This window comes from Lingula anatina, chromosome 1, assembly GCF_051362555.1.
Source record: "Lingula anatina isolate TDL-2025a chromosome 1, LinAna3.0, whole genome shotgun sequence".
Classification (NCBI taxonomy): Eukaryota; Metazoa; Brachiopoda; class Lingulata; order Lingulida; family Lingulidae; genus Lingula; species Lingula anatina.
Window position 1 is genome coordinate 44,744,905 of NC_141767.1, and position 24,864 is coordinate 44,769,768.

The following is a 24,864-nucleotide window of genomic DNA, read 5'->3' on the forward strand; positions in this document are numbered from 1 at the left end:
GGATGCCACACATGATAACATATTTACATTAGCATATCTAAATGTGGCAAACATATATATAAATATCGAACAGTAAAAAGACGTTGGAATCAACTTCAGATAAGAGGCAATCATTCACCAGAATTTGGGAATAAAATTCCCTACCATGTTGGGCCAGTGTGTACTCTAAGAAGGCATAAGGTAAATGTACCCTCTACCAAGGCAATATATTGATTTTCACTAGATATTCAGCGATACGTCTCTGGAAAATTGATGGAACTTTTTTGCTCTGAGAAGGAGAATAGTGAACATAGTTAATCCGCGGCCCTGGTAGAGTGTAAGTTATCGGTACCCTCTACCAGGGTGACAGATTGATTTTTCTCAAGATAATCACATATATTTCTTTAGATAAATAGACGGTCATTTGACTTTCTGTCTCTGGCTTTTGGAAAATTTGCCTTTAATATCTGCCACCCTGGTAGAGGATAAGTTTTCGGTAAGAAAGTGCAAAGGTGCGTACTCACATGTACACACATAGGGATACAAACATATTAATTCAGTGTTCTGTCAGCACGCCTATATTGATATAAAAACTGATTTTACTGATCTCGCATTATTAAAAATATATATTATTACCTCCGCCAAGGAGGTTATGTTTTCACCCCTGTTTGTTTGTTTGTCTGCCTGTCTTTCTGTCTGTCTGTCTGTCATCAACGTAACTCAAAAAGTTATGGACCGATTTTGATGAAATTTTCAGGAACTGTCAGAAGTGGGCCAAAGAACAGATGATAAGTTTTTGGTGGTGATCTGATCAATAATCAATGAATAATCAATAATAATCAAAAACTGCTGCCTTGGGGGAGGTCTGCACTCTCGTTTGTAATGTAACACGGCTGGTTATTGGTAACGGTGAGGATAACAAGCCGGAAACAAGCTGGTACACCGGTGAGTCCTAGCTGTGACATAGTGATGCTTTATGAACTGGGTACCATAAAGAAATAAAGTAACAGAACAAGGTCATAAATAATCCTGTTTCCTATGCTGATGATGGGATTTTCATTAGGCAAACGGCAAAAGAGTTATGTACTCGTGCGATGTTGCCTACGCTTTACTTATTTGAAGTGGCAAAAAAGTTGCACCCTGAGTAAGGTATAATATTCGATGATACTAATATCGTTAAGTGGACCTGTCGGTCAACCACGGGTTTCAGGGTAGGCTACTGACGATATCGTCGTAAACGGCATAGTAAACTAAAAGTCCATTGAGAATAGATCCGGAGGAGCATTTTCCTGAGGCGCTTAAACACAAGTTGATCTTGTGGGTTTAGCATTGTATAGGGTCATCTAAAATAGGAAACAAGCACGTTGATCTTATATCCAGGGAGTAAGTAGTTAGAATTTGAGCATCAGAACTAGACCTATTATCGGTTATCTAAATTATATAGTAAATTGTCGTGAGCTTCCGAGACAGTAAAAATAATCAACGGACTCGCCGCTAGGGAATTAAAAATGACCTTCAAAAGATACCCGATAATGGTTCATGTACAAGTATCATGTTTCTCAACTACGTACACAGGGCCGTAGCCTCCGGGGGGGCAGGGGGGGCAGCTGCCCCCCTGGGATTTGAGGTCCAAAAAATAATCGCAAAGGTAAAAAAAAAATAATAATTGCAAAGTTGGTATCAATTCTGTGAGAAAATGCACTCATGGCCACTAGACAATCATTCAACAATCTGTTTACAAAGGCAGAGGAACGCCTTGGCGGATTGGCTCTCTTGCTTGTCCACAGAGGAAGAAACATATTCCTGATCCTGAGACAATCTACGAAATGAAGTCCAATTGGCGTGTTGTGTTGAAAAAATGACTGTACTTATGGCAAAATGAACCCACAATTTCTTACTTCTGATTGAGCAATAAATAACAGTTAAAATGCACCAGAATGCAGTATTATACATACAGTTTTTAGAGATTTTCACCCCCTCCCACCCCCTCCCCCCTCACACGGCCTTCGCCCCCTCGTGTCCGCTTACTGCCCCCCCTGGCATTTTGCTCAGGCTACGGCCCTGGTACATAAAAAAAATGGTCATCGATAGGTATAACCAAACACACGCACTAGAGTTAGAATGCACCCTTTAAACCTCTCTCCCTTTCTCTCTCTCTCTGAGCGGTTATTCTGACATCACCGAGACTCGCGTGCCTCTCGTTTGTTTTTCATTGTTTTCCCATAAACCTCGCCATGTGAAAAAAAACTGCATTTGTGGAACCATGTTTCCCTGAGGCATCAGCGACCGACGCTGCGAAAAAAAAATCGCACTAGGTTAGCATCAATTGAATGCAGTAGACTACGTGAATTAGATCGTCACCGCTTCAGAGTTGTTTTTAACAGACATAAAACAAAGTACCAAGCATTGTATATGAAGACAAGCACTGAGGTGGTAACCATGGTCATCGTAAGGAATTCTGTCGGTTTGTTAACGTTGCTTGCACTACTGACTTGGATTCAGATAGCTGCACCAGTGGAAGGTCAGTACTTTGAACCAACAGTAATTAATTACTCTCTGACCACAGGGTCCACTAATAGTCTGTTACAAAATTATTGTATCGGCCTTATACTTTAATTTGGATACTTTTTTTTTTTTTTTTTGGAGGTTCCTGATATCGAAGGGTAGCGATTTATCTCATTTTGTTAATTCGAACCCTTTTTTCCTTGAAACGAATTTCCTATTTCAAACTTATACTGCAGCTAAGCTTTTTTTAGTGGTATAAATTAACCGTTAGCATAAATGTTTAATAGTAATGTTAGCTAATGCGATTGCTTATCAGTTAGACCCACCCCCACCATCTTTAAAAAAATCGGTTATCCAGCTCCGGGGATGAACACTCGAAATTATTTAAATGTGTGAATTGCTTCAGATAGTACTTTTTACGCTATGCACCTCCACACCTGCAGCAACAAAACGTGAATACTGAGCTCCACTGATTTACGGGGCCCAAAGAGGAGACAAAACAGCACTGGGGGCGAAAAGCGTATATTTCATTATTTGCACCATAGTTTCAACATTTCCCAGCGTTGCAAGTGACGCTCCCCTCCCTCAAACGTTGCTGTGCTCGGAAAGAATGTCACCCACCCTCTCTCTCTCTCTCTCTCTCTCTCTCTCTCTCTCTCTCTCACACACACACACACACTCACACACACACACAGAGAGAGAGAGAGAGTGACTCAGAATGTAAAACAGCAAGGAGATTGCTGACAACACATCTATGTACACTCGATGCTCGAGGAGGGAGGGGGATATCTGGCCAGTATAGACCGGTGCAATCGGCTTTTAGCTAAATATGTTAAAAATCAACTTTTAAGGCAGGCAAACCAGGTTTGATTTGGGTTAGGTCGATTTTATGACGATCATAAATTTTAAGCATTCAGTAAGGACAACGATAGCTAGCTTCCGCTATTGATACGTCATTATAATTTCCGTTATGCATTATATAAGGCATTTGTTAGCGTTGCTGACAAATGTTTTCAACGTAGGTGATTTGCTTATGATGTATTCTTTATCAATAATTCTGAGAAATAAAAAAATGAAAGATAAACATTGGTAGTTCTCTGCATATCTTGGCAAACCTTCCGTGTTCAGCGGACGCGCTTACCCCCATACTATGGAATTTTGCCTTTCAAAAACAAATCCAATTGCGAATTTGTCTTGCACCTAAATATACACAATTTTAATCTTCCCTTTTTTTCCGTAAGTACAACTTTTTCCCAGATGGTTACAAATCATAAATGTGCGACCTTAACTGAGGATACATGCCTAGGTGTAATATGCCTGTTGCATGCCCTTCGGCTAAATAAAATTTCGAGGCTCCCACTGTATTAATTAATATCGTTTTTTCACTAATCACCTTTGATAACATATTCCCTGATCTGCAACCGCTTAAACTGAATGCAATTTAGGGAGAATCAATCAGGAGGTAGACAGATCAAGCTAGAACGATAGGGTTATGGAAACGGTCCATAAGACCTACAGTAACACAATACCCAAATACATTAAGTGATTGCGAGGTTAAATTGCCGTATCCGTTTTAGGTCACATTTAATTACTTGAAGTTACATCTAACATGTTCAGCAGAATTGACACATTATGGTCCGACAATATACATATACAGTTTAACCTGAATATTATTGCAACAGAATTTATTTTTTTGCTCTTTATTTTCTTAAATCTTCCTTATCAACAGCAAATGGCAAATGATCCAATGAGATGTCTAATTTGGGGCATTGAAGATTGAATGCACCCAAGGTGTCTTTTTTTTTATTATTCCTTATTGGGGACTGGAGAATGGGTCCGATATTTTTATTATTAGCACTATATATATATATATATATATATATATATATATATATATATATATATATATATTTTTTTTTTTTTCTTTTTTTTTTTTGGGGGGGGGGGATATGTTGACTAAAATGTGTATATAGTACACTGCATCTTATTTTATCTGGTATTTGACTTATTGTATCAAGTGGATTCATTCATAAAAAGTATGAGCCTACATGTAGTAGTTGCAAATGACTCCTTATACAGACTTGACATTTAATATGAAATATTTTTTCCAAAACATAATTCATCAGTTTTTTTCCTATTTTGCTGACTGATAAATGAAAATAAGGATTAAAATCGTGTTTTAATAACTTTTGATAATCTCTTCGATGTCACTGTGACATCAGTTTATTAATTGAATTCGTCAGTGAAGCAAACAAAAATACATTGCCTATTTTAAGTCATACGACAACCATTGAAAGCGATATTTTGGATCTCCATATTTTCCTAATTATTGTCTTTAAAAGAGTTACACGCCCCACAAAGGCCCCCCATGTCAGTGTCTAGTCACAGCAACAGTCGCTGTTACGCTTGACCTCATCTTGCTGCTACCAGAGCTTTCAAGCCGCAAGGCATTTCTTATGATAGGCTTTTTAGAGTTTAATCTGGAATAAAATTCCAGAATACGGTTAAAACTTGTCCAATTTGGCTCAGTTTTGATGTAGGACATGCAGGCCGTTGATTCGGCGAGTAATGACCTACCCACATATTGTCTATGTGGTTCAAATATGGCGATTTTGATGACCAAGGTAGCTACTCATTCCCTTGGTTCTGTAAGTTATCTGCTATTAAATGTGCTCTGTGTGAACCGGCAACCTCGCCCTGCAACCTAAAATTGTTCCTAAGGTGCCCCCTATCAAATAATAGTCAAGTGGTTCCCAGATTATTTCTTTATTTGATCTGGTTAAGGTTTTCATCGATGACTACCATTGGTGTTTTGGCACCAATGTGGTATCCACTCCAAATACTGACACTGTCAATGACCCTAGCCTCTTAATAAGTGGCACACATTTCGTCGAAGGCCTTTTCAGAATGTCTGTAAACTCTGTTTTGACCAGTTTAGCGGTACAGGTTAAATATGGCCTCAATAAAGAAGCCACGCGGTTTCAGTGTTTTACCCAGAAACTGTCATGGTCCCCAATTCATTAGAGAAACAGACTAAGCTGCTTTGCTGTTTACAGTGGCTTCCTCAGAGGTCGCCTGGAATCCTAACCTGCTGAAATCAGTTTGGTGTTCGCTAAGAGCCTTGAAAAACAAGTTTTGGTGACAATTTGTCCCTCATTTAAAACGGACTGGGTGGTATTGGTTTAATTGCAGCAGCATATCCTGAAGGACAGTGAGTCCTATACCCTGGTCGTAAGACGTCGATGCATTGGGCTTGGTCTCTGTGTAGTGCCTCAAACTGAGCATAACTCTATAAAACTGTGTAGACCGTTCCGTTTGACACAATAATCTGTCTGGCAATGTCTGTGTTTTTCGCGCCATTCTGGCACAGCTTAACAGTTTTGTAAAACGCTGCTTAACTCATTTTACGCACTGCAAAACCGACCGCTTGTATGCAAAATTTCAAATTCTTCTATGCAGTATTTGCCGACATATGGATACTTTATTGACAGAACCATCCTTCGCCAAAGCCAAGCTTTGACTAGCCCAAAGGAGCACTGCCCAATTAAATCACTGCATATTACACAAGGCAGCAGTGCAACAGACTTGGTAGTCAGTTAATTGGCAGCGACACACCTGACTTCACACTTCTCCAGACAGATGTCTTATATGAAATCTGATTTTTTTAAAAAAAAAGAACGCATTTTGACCTAGGTATACCTTTAAAACTGAAATATTCCATATTAAATGTCAAGTCTGTAGAATTATTGTAATTATCGGCCTTTAACTGTCATAAAAATATAGGCCTACCACACATCGTGCTTCTGCACGCTATTAAACCCATGTTCCCTCAAGCAAATGAAAATAAATTAACATATCGTGAATATGGATTGTATGGTTTTGCTTCACAAACATTAACTAATCTCTTTTCATATTGTGTTTTAAGTCTGAAATATTTAACAAACTATTTCAAAAACAATTAAGATAAGTCCAGTAAAGTTGTTTCAGTGGTTCTTTAAATGCCAAAATAGATCAATACGGACATTTGGTGTGTTTGGAATCGGGGAAACTCTCATGCAGATTTTGTCCAAGAGACCCAGATTTAACTTTGAAACCATGTATCATTTTTTGCAGAATAATGGGTTTCGTTTATATCTAATCCATACCTCTACGATAACCAGGTTATAATAATAATAATAATAATAATAATAATAATAATAATAATAATAATAAATTGAATTTTCTCTTGAAAGGGTACACGTTAAAGGAACAAGAGGAAAGAATTAGACGCGCTGAAAGATACAGTGGTAAGTTCACAGTAATTATGACCAATTCATATGTAACTAATGTTTTTAAGTATATTGACGTAAAATTTTCACTGGATAACTTTTTTGACAAAAACAAATTCGTTGAGTTTCCGTAAGTTTAACTTGATATCAGCTTGAAGTAAATAGTAGATTTTATGAAAATCTATTCTCTATGATATATACGCGCATGTCTGTTTCGTACACAATGAGTGTGAAGATGAGTATTTAATTGATTCTTCTCAAGCCAGAGGTATTTAGCCACGACAATATAAAGAATAACCAATATTCAGTCCCGCTCCCCTTATCTTGGACGCTAGTGAACCTAGTTGCACCTTGATAAACTGAAAATCTAATCAGATAAACAAATATCATGGCATATGACACTCCTATTTACGTATTATGTATTTAATGGGCGCGCTAATCTAGCTCGCTCAGTAAGTAAAGAATACGAGAATGACAGCGACAGAAGGGAAACGACCTTTTTAAGTCTCAAATATAGTAAGTAAAGATTAGCGTTACCGATGGCGCATAAGTTTTGTCAGTATGATGAACTATTACGGGAAAATGATTATATGTTATGATAATTCCTTTCAGTCTACCACAACGACACGATATTCCAGGTAATGGAACTACGTTTTGATTCAGCAACGATTCAAGTAGATTCTTTGCAGAACAAGTTTTCTAAATTTCAGCAATAAGTATGGATATAAAATATCACATATTTCGAAATATTTCCAAAGCTTAACAACATTAAAAGTGCAACAACAAAAAGGCAGAGTTCATTTTTATTAAGGCAGGCATAATTGGCTTAGTATTTATTTCAACCAAGTGAAAGAATTAAAGGACCAATATTGCGCACCTTTTATGATGACAAGTGGTCTAAACTTAACTAACCTGACAATAAGCTTGAAATGATTGAAAAATAAATCACACATTCATTTCGTTTTTTAAGGGACCCAGATCGGCCATTAGCCCGACGCGGCGATGGACTAGCTTAACGGTGCCATATATCATAGACCCGAGTGTTGGTAAGTTTTGCGTGTTCACATTTTAGAACTACATTCCGTGTTTAGGATTGTATCAGACTGACATACTTTTCTTGCTTCATGTTCACATTAATTACCATTCAGTGTGGTTTTAGTTTCTGTGTTCAGTTTCTGTGATCACCGGAAAATGATTGACTTGACTGTCAGCAAGTCAAAAATGAAAAACTCTGATTTAATGATTTAAGCGTTGATGTACGTTGTCATTTACACAAATATGCCTGTGTGTGTTTTTTTAAACAAGTGAGATTAAAAACTAACATGAAGCTGTAACGGAGAAAGTTAAGAAATTATTCAATGATTAAGAATGTATGTTTTCATTGAAGCTACTGAGGGAACAAACAGAATAAATGAAGCCATACAAGATTATAATACAAAGACTTGTATAAGATGGATACCTAGAACAACGGAGACAGATTATGTAAAATTTTCAGCCGCGCAACCACCAACGACAACGGGCACTGTGTAAGTCTCTCTCTCTCTCTCTCTCTCTCCCTCTCTCTCTCTCTCTCTCTCACACACACACACTTCCAAAACGCAGGAGTTTACAGATTGTTGAACATCGATCGGCACAATCACTGTGTAAGTTTCTCTCTCTCTCTCTCTCGCTCTCTCTCTCTCTCTCTCTCTCCACATCGATCGGCACAATATGTTCAAAACTAGACGCCTTGATGTATTAATAAATTGTATTGTGTCTTTAGTTGCCGAAGCTTCATTGGCAGAATTGGTGGTGAGCAAGAGGTGACATTGACCCCAAGATGCACCATGTTTGACGCCTCTGTGACCATACACGAAATGATGCATGCCCTTGGTTTCTTCCACGAGCAATCAAGACCAGACAGGGATAATTACGTGAACATTCTCACTGGGAACATCATTGCGGGTAATGTGAATAAAGTATATTTATATATTGAGGTCAATAACATAATTGTATGTTAGCTCTCCTGCCTGCCTACATGTATCTTCCCGCTCATCCGCAGTCTGGCTGTCAGTCAGCCGGTCGACTTGCATGTTTGCCTGTCCTCAATATGCCTATGTGGTCTCCACGGTGCTTTCTCGACTAAACGTGCCATATGCAAACTACTTTTTAATGTATCTAAGTTTTCCGTAAACGGTCCAGAGTTCGTTGATGGAATATTGCTTCGCAGGAAAAGGTGTTGCTTCACTCAGTTTCGTTATTCCTGATCTTCCTCATAGGTTTTCTTGTTCTATGATGCTGACCAGTACTATATTGAATTTTCCTTGCAAAAACATACACAAACTCACACATGCTTATCCGTGTGTGTGTGTGTGTGTGTGTGTGTGTGTGTGTGTGTGTGAGAGAGAGAGAGAGAGTGCGCGCGCGCGCGTGTGTGTTGCAGTTGCAGCAACTAGATACCTGGCTACAGCTGTTCTGGGACATTTTAGTAATAAATGAGCAATTAATGCTCACAAAATCAAACATTTTTAAATCCCCTAAATATATCGAGATCTTGATGACAGGTGTTTATTTGATTAATTTTGTTCTTTTTGTACATGTATTTAAACGCTTGCCTTCTTTTTCTAGGACTTTTTCTAAACTTCAATGATATACACTGTATATGATTAGGTATCCGTAAAATTATCATAAATACAATCAATATACATATTTATCCCGTATATAAAAACATATAACCCTAGCCTCTAATCTGGTTCACATTTTCTTTTTAAACAAAAAGGATTTGAACGTAACTTCGATATAGAAACAAACAGCTTCACTCTGGATACACCTTACGATTATACCAGCATTATGCACTACCAACGCAACTTATTCAGCACAGATCCAGCCACCCTTGACACCATAACGACGAAAACGACACAAGCAATAAATCCAGCAAACGTGCTTACGGACCTAGATGCCTTGGACATTTGCCTTTACTATGAGTGCACCTGTCCCAGTGAGTATATCAAATAGTAAGGGGAAGAATGACGAGAAAAAGACCATAGGGCGCTTTGTGTTTGTAGCTTTTGATGTACTAATTTATTACTGCAAGATATGCAGAGACACTTGGGTTCCCACAGTTAGAACGATTTGCTTGGTTACAAATTTCACCTTAACAGTAATGCATCAATATTTTGGGGCCGTAGCGATAGTCCGAAGGTTCAATAGTCCGAAGGTTCATTGGTCCGAATGTTCACTATAGAACCTTCGGACCAATGAACCCTTGATTAAAAAATCGATAAAAATGTAACCACTTTTCGGACCAATGAACCTTCGGACCAATGAACCTTCGGACTATCGAGACGCCCCCAATATTTTAGATCAACCTTTGCGATCAATCGTCTGCCAAGATAACATGATGACCATTAGTTGCCCAGCTGGACAAGTGCTTAGTGTGGTAGGGGCTGTATTTGGAAGGATAGAAGACACGGGGTCGACCTGCCCGTCTCCAAACGCTTTACTGACCAACGTGAAAAACTGCGCCCAAGAAAACACCATCGACAGCGTAAAAGCGAGCTGCGATGGAGCCTCACAGTGCACGCTGATGGCTACCACTGCCGTATTTGGAGATCCGTGCCCCACAATATACAAATATCTCTCCGTCGTTTATAGGTGTAATGCCGCAAGTAAGATACCATGCACGATTTAAATGTTCACAGTGCAATGCCTTTACTACATTATGTATTTTTATATATTATTAAATACTTTATGTATTTTTGTTTTAAATGCAATATAATACCATATTACATGACGTGTTAAGATGCATCTTTATCTTTCTTGTTTTATTTTTTATTAGAATATTGCAATGGGTAAGAAAGATAGCAATTGTGGACCTCAAACTTGTCACAGTATTTATTTTACCTTTTAAGGAAGTGGCTTCCGATTATCATACATACTCATTCATTTCCTTAGTACGAACTGTTCGCTCCTCTCATTTAATTTGTCTAATTTTTTTCATACTTATACACATGGTCTTTTATTAAACATGAAACTTAAGATTTATTATATTTGAATAAAATCTTAATCTATAACTGCAGATCTTTATCTATAAATAAATATACACGCCTGCAATATATTTGAATATATCAAATAATTCATGGAGTGTTAGAATAATCGTAAGGGATGAATTCAAATATTCTTTGCTGTCTTTATCCAGACTGTACTGCCACGGCATGCATGAACGGCGGTGTTGCTGCAGCGGCTCCCTTGTGTTGCACATGCCCCGCCGGCTTTACAGGAACTTTCTGTGAAATAGGTACAATAAGACATTTAAAGATAAAATTAAACTCAATCAGTGGCATGTATAACAGAGACTTATATTGTGTAGGTCGTAAAGATACATTTATATTTCTATTTAAATAAAATAAGACGACTTTTTACTACTAGAAAAGCTGATAATGAACTGACTGATGCTTTCGGTCTAGTTATTTTAATCTAGGTATACATGTATAATCCGATGTGTAACAAAAGCTAAAAGCGTTTGGTTTCATTTAAAAACAACTTACTTTACCGCTATATTCTGCGACATAAAATATAGCAACGGGTGTAACGTGACAGAGAGTCCCCATGATAGAGAGTCCGCTTCCCATTCACTTGTACTGGTAAGCCTCGCCCTAGATTTTGACCCACTTAGATCAGGCTAACCCTAACCATTATAACTTAATGGAAGGAGGACTTTCTGTTACACGGACCCTGTTACACCTGGCTTGAAAATCTTTTCAGCTACAGCTGTGAACGAGTGTGCTACAAGCAATGGCGGTTGCGCCCAGGTTTGCACTGATACAGCGGCCTCCTTTACATGTTCCTGTAACCCCGGGTTTATGCTGGCTGCCAATGCGATGGATTGTACTGGTAACTCTAAAATTATTCTTCATAAGTTTAAGCAATTCTGCTTAGTGTATTCCTTCTGACAAATTATTGGCGTCACTTTATAGCCTTTGCTACATCACTGTGCAAAATGCTTGAGCCAAAAATTATTACTAACCGGCTAGAGATTGCTGCAATCTGGAAAAAGTACACACGTGTTCCTGTAACACCGTGGTTATGCTGGGGCCGGATACGTTGGCATGTGTTGGTAAATATACTGCATGTGTTTCAGCAATATACGAAAAAAATTCGTGGCATATTACATAGGCTCATTAAAAGGTTTAGCATCGCATATTAAGGCAAATGTACTGTATTTTATTATTATTATGCGATAAATCTTGTAAAAGCTGGTGTCAGCCTGATTGCCTCAATGGAGAAGAGAGCTATTTTAGAGATAGGCTTATTTCGTTAACTTTTAAGACCATTCAAAATTTACATTACAGTACGAAATTATGTTATTTTCAGATATTGACGAATGTGCCACAAACAATGGTAGTTGCGCTCAGGTCTGTACCAACACGGCGGGATCCTTTACGTGTTCCTGTAACACCGGATTTACACTGGCTGCGGATATGATGGCATGTGATGGTAAATATGCTGCATATGTTTTAAAATGTGTGACAAAATATTTAAACAGACTTAAAATAATTGATAAAAAGGAGCTTCATATGGTTTAAGCATTATTTCTTTGCTGAAAGATAAAGCGATTTAAAAGATTCTCTTGTTAACTTTTTCAGACCATTCAAAATTTACTCTACGATAATTTGTTACTTACAGATAATAACGAATGCGCCATAAGCAATGGTGGTTGTGCTCAGGTCTGTACAAACACGGCGGGATCATTTACGTGTTCTTGTAACACCGGGTTTACACTGGCGGCGGATATGTTGGCCTGTGATGGTAAATATACTGCATGTGTTTTAAAATATGTGACAAAATATTTTAACAGACTAAAAATATTTTATAAAGAGCGCCACAATAATGTATATGCGTTCTTGTTACGTTCTTGTTACTTATGTGAAGAGGAGTAAAAAGAGATGCTCATCTTAATAAGGTTTCAAATTATTATGTGCTACACATTACAGAATTGCGTGATTTTCAGATATTGACGAATGCGCCATAAGCAATGGTGGTTGCACTCAGGTCTGTAACAACACGGCGGGATCCTTTATGTGTTCCTGTAATACCGGGTTTAGACTGGCGGCGGATATGATGGGATGTAATGGTAACTATACTACATATTTCATCAAAAATTCAGGGTTCAGGTCCGTTCAATGCAGAATATGTTTCATCAATATCTGGAAATCCTTTAACAGATCTATCTATTTCATGCATCTGCTCATTTTAAGGTGTCAACCTCTTTGCTGTAATGAAAGCAAGATTAATTTCAAAGATGTCCTTTTTTATTTTTAGATTATTGTTCGCTATACAGTACAAAATTTCAGATATTGACGAATGCGCCTCAAGCAGTGGTGGTTGCGCTCAGGTTTGTACCAACATGGCGGGATCATTTTCGTGTTCTTGTAACACCGGATTTACACTGGCTGCGGATATGTTGGCATGTAATGGTAAATATACTGCATATGTTTTTTTAATTTGTGAAAAGGAATTAACAGATTCCAAATATTTGATAAAGAGGGCCAGCGTAATGCATAAGCCTTCTTGTTATGATGGAGGGGATGGTCATCTTTTTTTTATTCAGTTTTTTACGTTATACAGTACAAAATTGTGTTAATTTCAGATATTGATGAATGCGCCACAAGCAGTGGTGGTTGCGCTCAGGTCTGTACCAACACGGCGGGATCCTTTATGTGTTCCTGTAACGTCGGGTTTGTACTGGCGGCGGATATGATGACATGTGATGGTAAATGAATACACTGATAGATTTTTAATGTATCACAATTAGCCGCCAATCCTTATATGCTTCTAGGAATATACGATATCTTGTACAATTTAAAAATCTACTTATATACATGCATTTTCTGCTAATCCCTTAAGTGCTTGTCGTCGTGAAGCTTTTTATCATGTCACATTTCTTGGTGATCACAATATCGTACAACTTGTTGCCAAATGGACTGTCTACAACTCCCTTTAAGGAATGGATAGAAACCCATTGCTGGAATCCAATTTAAACTTTAGTTTGGCAGTCTTAAAATATCAATATCTGCATCTTTTCACCAATTGTCCAGGATCACCCCCCCCCCCCAAAAAAAAAAAAAAGAAAAGAAAGAAAACAGAACCCATAAAATTTTATTAAATCATAAAAAAGTCCATCTAATTTCAAGGTTTGAACTTCAGTCTGTGTACGATCATGCCACAAAATTTAGGTTATCTTGGTAGTTTTGTTTGAAAGTGTGACGTTGAGATGGCACTGCATTCAACGGACCTGAACCCCCCAAGTTTTATCTGTTCGGATATCTCAAGGATAATGTGTACCAGAACAACCCTCAAACGATTGGTGAATTGAAGGCAGCAAATCACAGAAAAAATCAGGGAAATCCCCAAAGAGGAATGTGTTCGAGTAAATGACATTTTTGAGCGACGTATGCAAGTGTGCCTCCAACACCGCTGAGGTCATTTGAAAGCATATTTTGGAAAGAACATTATTTTTATGGAAACCGACCAAGATATTACAAACTTTGGGGGGTGATCGTAGGCGGACTGACTTTTAAGTGCAGCAAATTTCTTGAAATGTGATGGACCTTAGTAGTAGTTAATAAAATTTTTGTATAACAATGTATATTTAAAAAGACTAATGTAGACCAAGAGCTTAACTTGATTTTTATATACCTATACTGTATGTGTCAAGCGAATGGAACAAAAATGAAGTTTAATTGGTGTATGTGTATCAAAATCATCTACAAATTCAAACGTGTTTGTCTGTGATATAATATTGTTTTCTATGTATTGTAATTTTTGTGAATTTATGAAATTAGAAATATGCTCAGTGCATGCATGTATGTTGATAGACAACAATGGTTTACTCACTTAGTTTAAAGTTACGAGACAGATGAGGCCTAGCGGTATAATAAAATTTATTTTCTAATAAGCTATATAAGCTTATGTAAGGTTGCTCATGGTCTAGTAATAACGAATATAGACTTTGTTGGAAGAACCGCTGTGTACAGTTGGTAATATAAACTATTTACTCTGTGTTGGCTGCTCAGAAAAAAGACGGGAAACATTTCTTTTATACAGACCGTACCTGTTATTGTTTTAAAAAACTCCGATTTTTTTACACTCCTTTGTCATCTATCTTGCCTAGATGCCACTGAATTTGTTTCCTTATATTTATTTGTGTTATGTTTGTAAATGTTTATAAACAGTGACTTTATGTATCTATATATTTTGATCCTTACGCCTGTCCAAGTTATCACTGTCCAACACATCTGTTGTCCACCTTAGCTAAAGTAACTGCGAAACCATTTGTTTTACTTTACTTAGTAATTTAGTAATAATTGTTATGTCTGAAAGTTGAGGTAGGTTATATCTTTTCATACTTAATGAGGTATTATTAAAACTACATAATTTTAATTTAAGAGATATACGGAATATTGCCAGTGTTAAATCAGCTGTGGTTGTCAGTTGATAACAACTCAAAATATTTAAATGGTGCTGACATAGTTGTGTGTACTCATGGCAGCAAACCAAAGGAACTTGTGGAGATGAAAACATTTACTTGTATTAATGTTTTTTGTAAATATTAATACAATGTTTTTTCTGTTTGGTGTCTGTATATTTGACAGATTTCTTGTCTAGTTTCAACTCAAAACATCCGACTTTGCCCTCTCGTTCCCCGCTGTATTCTGCACCATTAGATATAAAAACCGGTCATGAAATCTTTTTTTGTCCAGTTTCTGCCGTGAACGAGTGTGCTACAAGCAATGGTGGTTGCGCCCAGGTTTGCACTGATACAGCGGCCTCCTTTACGTGTTCCTGTAACCCCGGGTTTATGCTGGCTGCCAATGCGATGGATTGTAATGGTAAATACCATGTTAATAAGGCGAACCTAATTAACTCCAAAATTACCCTTTACACGGAATTCCACTTACTGTGTATTTTCTCATAAATTATCGATGTCAGTCGATAGCTTTTCTTCATCCATGTGTAAAGATCAAGGCAAAATGCTTAAAGTCATAATAACTCTTCATTTTGGCCAAAAATTGGATTTTCCTGGAGTAAACGGCAATTTTCCCGTACTTACCAATGGTCAGCGACCCCATTCCTGCATTCAAAGTTAATCCAGGGTTTTTTTCCTAAACGTACGGTTTTTTGTTAAAATCTCTTAAGAGATTTTAACTGACGGAGCTCTCTCTGACATCGCATAGTCACTGTTGACCTACTTAAAACCGCGGGAAAAGCAGACAACAACAACACTATATAAGATTCATGAGATATATTCGTCTTTTTGTTAAAAATACATTAATATCCACAATGTGTGCCGTTCTGGGCTTTTTGTTATCCGACGCACTGTACAAAAACTCGCAACTTACGTCTGCGTCCGCATTAATGCGTTTGGCGCCATATGTTATTTTGGTCTCGAATGAACGCGAGAATCCGCGTGACACCATTACGTCATTAGCAACGAATGCCTTGATGAAAGCTTCGAAAGCCCTATTGACAAGCACAGATTTTAGTTTTACTACAATAACGGCCGTTTTAGTGGTAAAATACAATAGAATATATTTCCATGCGTTGTTTACAATGTATTTCATGCGGAATTTTGAATCTCAAAGGAAGAGTTATTATTGCTTTAAGCAAAAAATTATTCCCAACCGGCTAGAGACTGCTGCTATCTGGAAGAAGTGCACGTGTACACCATGCGACTACTCAGCACTGAAATCCAACATCACTACTTTGGACCAGTGTTTTTTATAATGGATACCCTGCAATTCGCTTAATTGTACAATAGTGCAAAGTTTTAACGCAATGAAATTAAATTTTTGCTGACGCTTCCGTATCCACTTGAAATGTGTTTAATAATTTTGCAAAAATAAATAAATAAAATAAAAATAAATTAACAGACTAATAGGAACACCATAAGGTATGAGCGTTCTGGCTATAATGGAAGAGAAAGAGGAACTTCTACTTTCAAATTCAAAACTTGCTTCACAGTACGAAATTATGTTATTTTCAGATAAAAACGAATGTGCCATAAGCAATGGTGGTTGCGCTCAGGTTTGTACCAACACGCCGGGATCATTTACGTGTTCCTGTAATACCGGGTTCACACTGGCGGCGGATATGATGGGATGTAATGGTAAATATACTGCATATGTTAAAAAATCACGTAAAGTATTTAAACATACTCAAAATATTTGATAAAAAGAAGCATTATATCGTATAAGCATTCTTTCTTAAAAAGTCTTCTTCTGTTAACTCTTTCAGACCATTCAAAATATACTATACAGTTCGAGATTGTGTTATTTTCAGATAATAACGAATGCGCCATAAGCAATGGTGGTTGCGCTCAGGTCTGTACAAACACGACAGGATCATTTACATGTTCTTGTAATACCGGGTTTAAACTGGCTGCGGATATGTTGGCATGTGATGGTAAATATATGTCTTACTTTTATGTGTTTGTTATGGTAAGAAGATGCAAGCAACGTTAATGAATGTTCATTTTAAAAGCGTAGAGTGATATTTGATCAGTTTAACATGAGAATTCACAGCAGTCCATTGATGTCTCCTCCATCCCAGTGTACTTTCATAGTTCCATTCATAACAAGAAAAAAGGCAACAAAGAATATCGATGTTCGAGATTCGGCCAAACAAGACCGCTTTTATTATATAACCCCACTATCCTAATCATTTCAACAATAATAACAAAGTAAGAAATTGTTGCTTGTATTAAATGTTATGGCCTTAGGGATAAAAAAAATATATATCAAATATTCAATAAGACTCATCATTCAACAAATATGACGAGTATGATGATGTGATGTGTCAGCAAAAGTTACTATTAACCAACAATTTTGCATATATTTCGTTTGTGGGGTTGCAAAGAGGCTGCTGTGCAGATAAAAATATCATTTTTTATACCTTCAGATGTGAATGAATGTGATACAGCTAACGGCGGGTGTGATCAGATTTGCACGAATACTGTTGGTACTTTCGTGTGTTCTTGTAATCCTGGGTTTGCCCTTGCAGCAGACTTGAGGTCTTGTGTTGGTATGCCCATTGCTCACATTGTTCGAGCACAGACTAGCTGTTTTAATGTCAAGATTATTAGTCATTGAGTCGACTGTTAAAATGTTTACATTTTAAGTTTTACCGATATAGAATATGTTATGTAGGTTTGTTTCTATTATCTTATACCTGCTAAATGAAAAATATAGTTTTGTACATGAGGATGTTTAACAGGCCCCTTTTTGTCTTTAAGATGTCACAGATGTAGATGAATGTTTGAATTCTAATGGAGGTTGTGAACAATTATGCACTAATACAGTAGGATCTTTCCTATGTTCCTGTCGGTCCGGCTTCGTGCTTATAAACAGGAGAGCCTGTGCAGGTATGATACATGTATATATATATCAGTCAATTTTAACGAACGTTTGCCTTAGTTTGTAATTGGTTTGAATCAATTTAAAAAATAGAATTGAAACCATTGTCCTTTCAAATGTGCCAAGAAGCCCTAAGGTACTCTTAATTGTGGAGTTATAAATATTATATTTTTTTGTTGAGTTGATAGATCTCTTGGTGCATAGCTATCGGTCTGGCGGCTATTAACGCCCCTAGTGAAACGATATGGTATGGTAGATTTGCAATAATACAATGAAATAGAAACTAAAGGCTAGGTATGTCCGAACAAATTGTTTCACCTGTTTTTGAATTGAAATTTATCAAAACATTATTCATATGGACAAAAATCGTAGAAAGGGAGTTCATGCAAGGGTACATCATAAACAGTTTTTTCGTGTTTTCTTAAGTTATTTGCTATTTCACAGATATAAACGAATGTTCTGTGAATAATGGCGGCTGTAGCCAAAGATGTACCAACAATCCCGGATCTTTCAGCTGTTCATGTGACACTGGATTCAGTCTGGACTCCAATGGAAGGACATGCTCAGGTAAAAAAAATACAAATTTGGATTTATTCTACATAAGCTCTAAAGTGTTGGAAAGATAAAGAGATGTCTGTAAGTTTGGCAAAACTCTACATAACATATCGGTTGAAGCTAAAGACATACATAATTTTCAATTTGATTAAAAGATCATTCCAATTAAAACACAAAGACATAATTTAATGGTTTAAAGATTTCCATGTGCAACGACACACAGGTATTCGTCTCTTAGGTGACCAAACAATACATTGACTGTTATTAAAAGAAATATTGTCTTACCAATTTGTTCGACCTCCTTGGTCTTACTTCTTAATATGGTTATGGGCTTATAATTCAAGCTACTCAGCCACCCAACCCGTGCCTGACTAACAATGGCGGTTGTCAACAGATTTGTACGAACAATGGAGGCTCAGCCCAGTGTTCATGTAATGCTGGTTTTACCTTGGATAGCAACGGGATGACTTGTACTGGTAGGTTAAAACTTACGTTTCTAAAGCCCAATGGTAACTGATTATCGGCTGTCGCAGTAATTATGTGAATTTTGTAATTATTTAGATAGATTTAGAAACTAGAAATCACGTACTGTTAAAATATTTGAACTCTGAAGTCTGATTATGGTTTATCACTTCAAACATTAGACCTACTCTCCTGCAGTGCTTCTGGCTTGAATCGCCGTAAAAAGCGTTTAATTTGTATATATTCAATTGACCCCAAGGCCAACTGTTAACCAACTACCATAGCTATTACTGGATTAGATAAATTTAAAACTAGCCATTGTATGGAAATGCAATTTTAAAGATGTAATATCTTATGGTCACTTCAAACGTATCTGTTTTTATGAAAAGAATTACGTTTGATAATTTCCTTTCAGTGGATCAACCACCAAATCCTTGTCTAATTGGAAATGGCGGCTGCCAACAGATTTGTATGAACAATGGGGGAACAGCCCTGTGCTCATGTAATGTTGGATTTACCTCAAACAATAACGGAGTGACTTGTGTTGGTAGGTCGTTATACATGTGCAAGATACGAATTTATTATTCATTATATACCTTTCCTTCCGTGAGCTTCGTGTATCAGTGTCAGAATTCATGTAGGCTGCGAAATGTTCCAAAAATGTTCCAAACAAGCGATTTTTGCTTGTATTGGTGCAGTTTATTAAATCAGTATTATAATCTAAGTATTTTGATTGAATTATATTGAAACTAAAATAAAAGAATATTTTTCAGCCAATATACCTCCCACAACTGCTCAGCCAGCAACAACCAACCTGTTGCCAAGTAGCAATCTACCTCCGGCATCAAACACACCTCCGGGAAACAACCAGGCACAAAACCCTTGCCTGATAAACAACGGGGGTTGCCAACAGACATGTAGAAACAACGGCGGGATACCGCGGTGCACTTGCCTTGCTGGCTTCTCCCTGAACCCCGATGGGAGAACTTGCACTGGTAATAACATTATATTTCTACATTAAAGTAACCCCCTTTTGCGTCGCTACATTTACCTTTATTACATCTTTGATTACATGTAACTTTTCAAACCAAGCAGAAGCTTACTTTTTTACCTTAAATGAGCCAATTGTTCTGAGCAGTTGAACTGAAGTGGTGAGCATTGTATTAATTGAACCTTTTTGGTTCACGCTAGTGCCAATGTATACTGCTTAAGTAAATGTCATTTGTGTAAATGAAAAATAACAGTATTTCTTATCGAATTTTACACATTATTTGGTAAAAGGTATTTAGTTTAAATGAAAATATGCCAGTGCTTCCATGTTCCCATGTTTCGCACGTTTCGAACATAGTCAGCTCATCATTGAATAATCTAGTTAGACAGCCAGGAAATGGCGTAACCAACCTGAAAGCATTTTTCTGTATCGTTTTATACATAGCATTCATCTTCATAAACTCAAGTCTCGCGGACCAGAACATCTTTGGTGGTTTCCCGCTGAATGGTGTATCTTTTGAGAGCTGTTTAATCATATGTCTCCTGACCACGAGTTGCGGGGCGCTTTCCTTTGACAACCAAAACGCTTGTGTTCTTCACCCTGTAAACACAGCATGTGGACAGACGTTCCCACAAGCTGGGACGACACTTTACCGGTTGACCACGTGTCCATCAGCTGATGCAGCACCACTTTCTAACATTGGATTCTTTTTTCAAGTTATAAGAGCACTTTTTGGTGAGTTAGATATTCTGAATTTTATTAATTTCATTGTTAATTAATTTTCCATTCGAAAATACAACATTCTATACAGTGAAGCGGTCTGTAACCTGCTTGCCTATAATTGAAACTTTGATATCACAGTCTAAAGTTTAGTTGAGTCACAAGACAACCAAAATAATTAATCAGTGATTTAGAGAGTGAGACCTTGTCACTGCGCTTTTTTCAAAGTAAAAAAGTCGTTTATTTACATTTGAGTGAATTTCTCATAAGCACTAATTAAGTGATTTGCCCATCGGCACTTTCATCTAGACTTAATATTTCGACAACTCCGCTTGTCTGAGTAAATGTAATAGTGATCAGTATTTTATTTACAGGTCTTTAGAAACCTTAAGTGTCACCAAATGTTCGCCACGTCCTCCAGACAGGTACATACAGATGAAGTGTCAAGTAACCCCGCAGTAGTCACATTGAAATGGGAGAGCGCTTGTGTAGACTCTTGAATCTGTTGTAACTTCTGGTATGGAGAAAATGCCTCCAACAGAGGTGGATCTTTGATTTCATCAATTTACTGGCATACATGTGCGAACTTTACCCGTAAAATAAATGCAGCCAAAATAACTGATGTGTTGAATATTTCTATTCACCAAGGTTGATTGAAGGATTCACCAAGGTTGATTGAATCCTATTTTTTCGTATTTAATGCTTACTTACACCTTTCTTTTGAACAATGAAAATAATCCGTTGAAAGAAATAACACCAACAAATTGTATTTACTCAGCCGTTTACTAGACGGTTATAGCCAAAATATTACAAATTATAATTATTTTTGCTATTATACATGTACATATATTGCATTTTACATCATGTTAAAATTCCCCCTGTTACAGTTCACATGGTGCCCATCTTACACTTTAGTTGTTTTGTGCATTTTTAATTGGTATTTTAGGGTACTATAGATAAATAATTTCAAGGGAAAAACATAAAGACGCCAGGAGACAAAAGGACTCAAAACATTTATGTTCAACGTAAGTTAGTGCCCGGGTGAAGGCATTCATTATTGTGATCAGTAAGAGAAAGCAAGTACAAAATAACGTTTAATGGTGTAGTAAAAGTTAAGACTACTGATAACCTATTACTGCAATTAAATTGACGCTTAGTACCACTACTAGTGTATTGAAACCCCACGAGCAGTATATATTTACAAAAAAAAAAAAAAAAAAAAAAAAAAAAAAAACAGAGGAAAAAAACACTCTCTGAAAGTTAAATTACCTGATAATGTACATAGAGAATATACTTATCTACTTTGAGCAGTTCTATAATTATGTTTTAGTTTATATAAAATAAGGAATAAGGAAAAATAACAAAAGCAGTTCACCGGCGGCTAGAGGTGTAGCAAACCACGCCATAATTATGCACTACCACTACCCCATATCTTCATAATGTGACTCTTTCTATAGTTTTCCAAGTTGGACTGTCGCCGATGCAATAAACATTTCAGTTAATTAAAAAAATATATATTTCAGTGTCGATTTGCGCCATGCATGTAATTACGCTCAGAAAAGGCATATCAAAATTTGGTGCTTTCCCCTTTCTCCGAAAATGCTTCATTGCTGTAACCATCTGTGTCGCTGTTTTCCAAGTTAAAGTTAACCTGACTATCTTTCCTAGTCCCGCTTTTATCATCACCCTCTTGCCCTGGCAATACCACAGGAAGGACGAAGGTTTCCAGACCACCTACAAATAATGATCACAATTCTCTATTTAGTGCAATTAGATGATACATTTAATTCATTAACAATCGAAGTGCATGCTTATGATTTCTTCGTTTTACTCTAACTTATGAGAGATAAGTAGCCCGAAATTATCACGTAATATTTTTTCGGTAAACTTAAAGCTGCTTGTAAATCGTTACGCAAAGGGAAATCTGGCAAAGAACCACACCCGGTCTTAAAACACAATTGATCTAACAAGCCAGTTCACTTGTGAAATGGACAGGCATAGTTATGACAAAGCTGATAGAAGTAGCGTTATTTTAACAGTCTAAAAAATTAACAACCAATTATTTGATGAGAGTGCACAACATATGCAGCTGCATATAACGTTTAATGGCTTTATCACCATCATTATGTTTTAAAAATATCCTACTTATACTTTGAATATTCAGAAATTGAAACTATTACAGGGCTCCATACTTTAAAAATAGATGAAAAAATAAAAGGAAGAGTCTATTTATAAAAAAAGATTGGTGAACAGTGGTTTGTATTGATGTAAATTTGACTTTGGTCCTCACGGGAATACAGGAAAGCTCGATCAAGACCTGTAAACCTTCCAGTCAAAATCAAGTTATCACATTTTTATGAATCTGCAGGTATACCTGTTTATGATATGTAAAATCATCTGATGAAAATCTAAATACCTATCCTCATCCTCTCCCCCCCCCACCACCACCACCAAAAAAAAGAGTAAATAAATGAAAATAAAAAAGTAAAGCATGATAATGATAACATCAGAATATATGATCAAATATGTACTTAATCTCACAATCTGCGTTATTGTTCGGTATATATTTCAGATAGAGAGTATACCTGAACTGTTCATCCGGTTTTTCCCTTTAGCGTTAATGTGGCCAGCGCTCCAGCCGTCTCCCCAGGCCTCAGACGGGTAGGCAGGTTCACCGTGCTTGGGGACATCCAGTCCTGAAAGATACAGTGTAAACCGTGACTGTGTATTGGATGCCGTCTTGTCTAGTATTACTAAATATTGTTACTCTTTTAACACATTCAATCGAAAGCTATATACAACCGAAAAAGCCATACGCATCAGGGCCAGGGCATAATTTTTTTCATAGTTACCTCAACTGTAAATATTTTTCAATTAAAAAGAACAGTGAAAAAGACGAAACTATCTTCAGCTACGATTTACATAAGTTACTATAACTCACATATTTATGGACTGTATAGTATATAAGTACACACATACAAACATTTAAATACACCGTTATTTAAGAGCAAGTTTACCTCTAATTTCGAGTTCTTGTTCGACTCTTAACAGCTTAAATGCCTTTAAGGATCCAAAAATGATCGCACTGATGGCTGCTGTCCAGAAAATGATCGCAACAGCGCCAAGCATATTTACGCCAAAACCCTAAAATATGAAATACATTTGTTGAAATAAAAGTACACCAAGGAGCACGGTGAAGAGCAGTCAGATAATATCCATTTACAAGCTACAGAGTTACATAAGTGTTTTACAAATCAGCATCCCGAACCCAAACTTGCAAAGAACGAGAAAACATCACTCGTCTCATCACTTGAACTTACCAACCAAGCGTCGGTGTTGCTAGGGTTGTAGATTATCCCGTCTATTTTCAGTATAGGAGCCAGAAGAAGACCACAGAGCCCACCGCCACCGTGTACTGAAAACAAAGAACGTGTATTTAAATCAGTTAAATAAACAGGCCTTGTGCCAACCATGTTTTGTAGCGCCCCTTCAGCAAAACGTGCTTGTCAAGACAATGATTTTTACGCTGTGGGGACAGCTCTGCTGATCAGTAAGCTAATAGTTCGCTCCTAGAAATCTACAGTATATCGCAAAATCTTCTTTGCGTTGTCGGCTAGCTTAGTTAAGTAGTCTAGGCTAAGTCCAAAAAAATTTGAGGAAACTGATCCTTGGTTTTGTCTATAATTTGTCTGAAATATAAACGTGACGCATTTGAATTATTTAAACATAACATAACATGTCGGTTTCTTCAAGTTGCGTTTAATTTTTTCACAACCGAATACCTGCTACGGCGTCTAAGGGGTCGTCAATTTTCATTTTCTCCACACCCCAGCTCCAGAGCAGGTACGTGATGCCGGAGATCAGACCCAACACACAAGCTGCCCACGGCTCCATCACGTTACAGCCAGCGCAAACGGCAACCTAGAGACATACTGTGCATTTAGAGCTGAACAATGAGGAATGTAAAAACTATAATTATTATTATAATTAA

At 37.1% G+C, this 24,864-nt stretch overlaps 2 protein-coding genes across 6 annotated transcripts in view; one reads left to right on the forward strand and one right to left on the reverse strand.

Annotated features, from left to right (window-relative positions):
* On the forward strand, positions 1 to 22,070 carry LOC106177209 (uncharacterized). 4 transcript variants are annotated; one of them, XM_087009191.1, is made up of 27 exons: positions 1 to 180; positions 737 to 924; positions 6,717 to 6,770; positions 7,365 to 7,390; positions 7,723 to 7,798; positions 8,140 to 8,278; positions 8,515 to 8,696; positions 9,511 to 9,729; positions 10,094 to 10,399; positions 10,930 to 11,028; positions 11,496 to 11,624; positions 12,105 to 12,227; positions 12,417 to 12,539; positions 12,742 to 12,864; positions 13,085 to 13,207; positions 13,381 to 13,503; positions 15,494 to 15,622; positions 16,777 to 16,899; positions 17,073 to 17,195; positions 17,691 to 17,813; positions 18,025 to 18,153; positions 18,590 to 18,712; positions 19,045 to 19,176; positions 19,578 to 19,709; positions 19,936 to 20,157; positions 20,598 to 20,888; positions 21,248 to 22,070. In XM_087009191.1, the coding sequence occupies exons 7-27, from the start codon at positions 8,579 to 8,581 to the stop codon at positions 21,253 to 21,255; spliced, it is 3,021 nt and encodes a 1,006-aa protein (XP_086865317.1). In that variant the 5' UTR covers positions 1 to 180; positions 737 to 924; positions 6,717 to 6,770; positions 7,365 to 7,390; positions 7,723 to 7,798; positions 8,140 to 8,278; positions 8,515 to 8,578; the 3' UTR covers positions 21,256 to 22,070. The 4 variants fall into 4 exon arrangements, with proteins under 4 accessions (XP_086865317.1, XP_086865333.1, XP_086865323.1 ...); XM_087009207.1 differs by lacking the exon at positions 13,085 to 13,207; XM_087009197.1 differs by lacking the exon at positions 737 to 924.
* LOC106177212 (putative ammonium transporter 1) overlaps positions 21,247 to 24,864 on the reverse strand; it is an 11,129-nt gene continuing 7,511 nt past the window's right edge. For both annotated transcript variants that reach the window (XM_087009227.1, XM_013559919.2), the window contains exons 9-13: positions 24,656 to 24,794; positions 24,194 to 24,288; positions 23,891 to 24,017; positions 23,459 to 23,569; positions 21,247 to 22,607 (exon numbers count right to left, since the gene is read on the reverse strand). In XM_087009227.1, coding sequence (XP_086865353.1) covers positions 22,441 to 22,607; positions 23,459 to 23,569; positions 23,891 to 24,017; positions 24,194 to 24,288; positions 24,656 to 24,794 — 639 coding nt within the window. In that variant the 3' untranslated portion in view covers positions 21,247 to 22,440. The remainder of the gene's footprint in view (positions 22,608 to 23,458; positions 23,570 to 23,890; positions 24,018 to 24,193; positions 24,289 to 24,655; positions 24,795 to 24,864) is intronic.

What these genes read in the sequence shown, in the direction of transcription:
- LOC106177209 (XM_087009191.1), top strand. Translation starts at nt 8,579, where the DNA reads ATGTTTGACGCCTCTGTGACCATACACGAAATGATGCATGCCCTTGGT. An exon ending in CACTGGGAACATCATTGCGG is followed by an intron (nt 8,697 to 9,510) that starts GTAATGTGAATA and finishes TTAAACAAAAAG; the next exon opens with GATTTGAACGTAACTTCGAT. An exon ending in AGACTTGAGGTCTTGTGTTG is followed by an intron (nt 17,814 to 18,024) that starts GTATGCCCATTG and finishes TTTGTCTTTAAG; the next exon opens with ATGTCACAGATGTAGATGAA.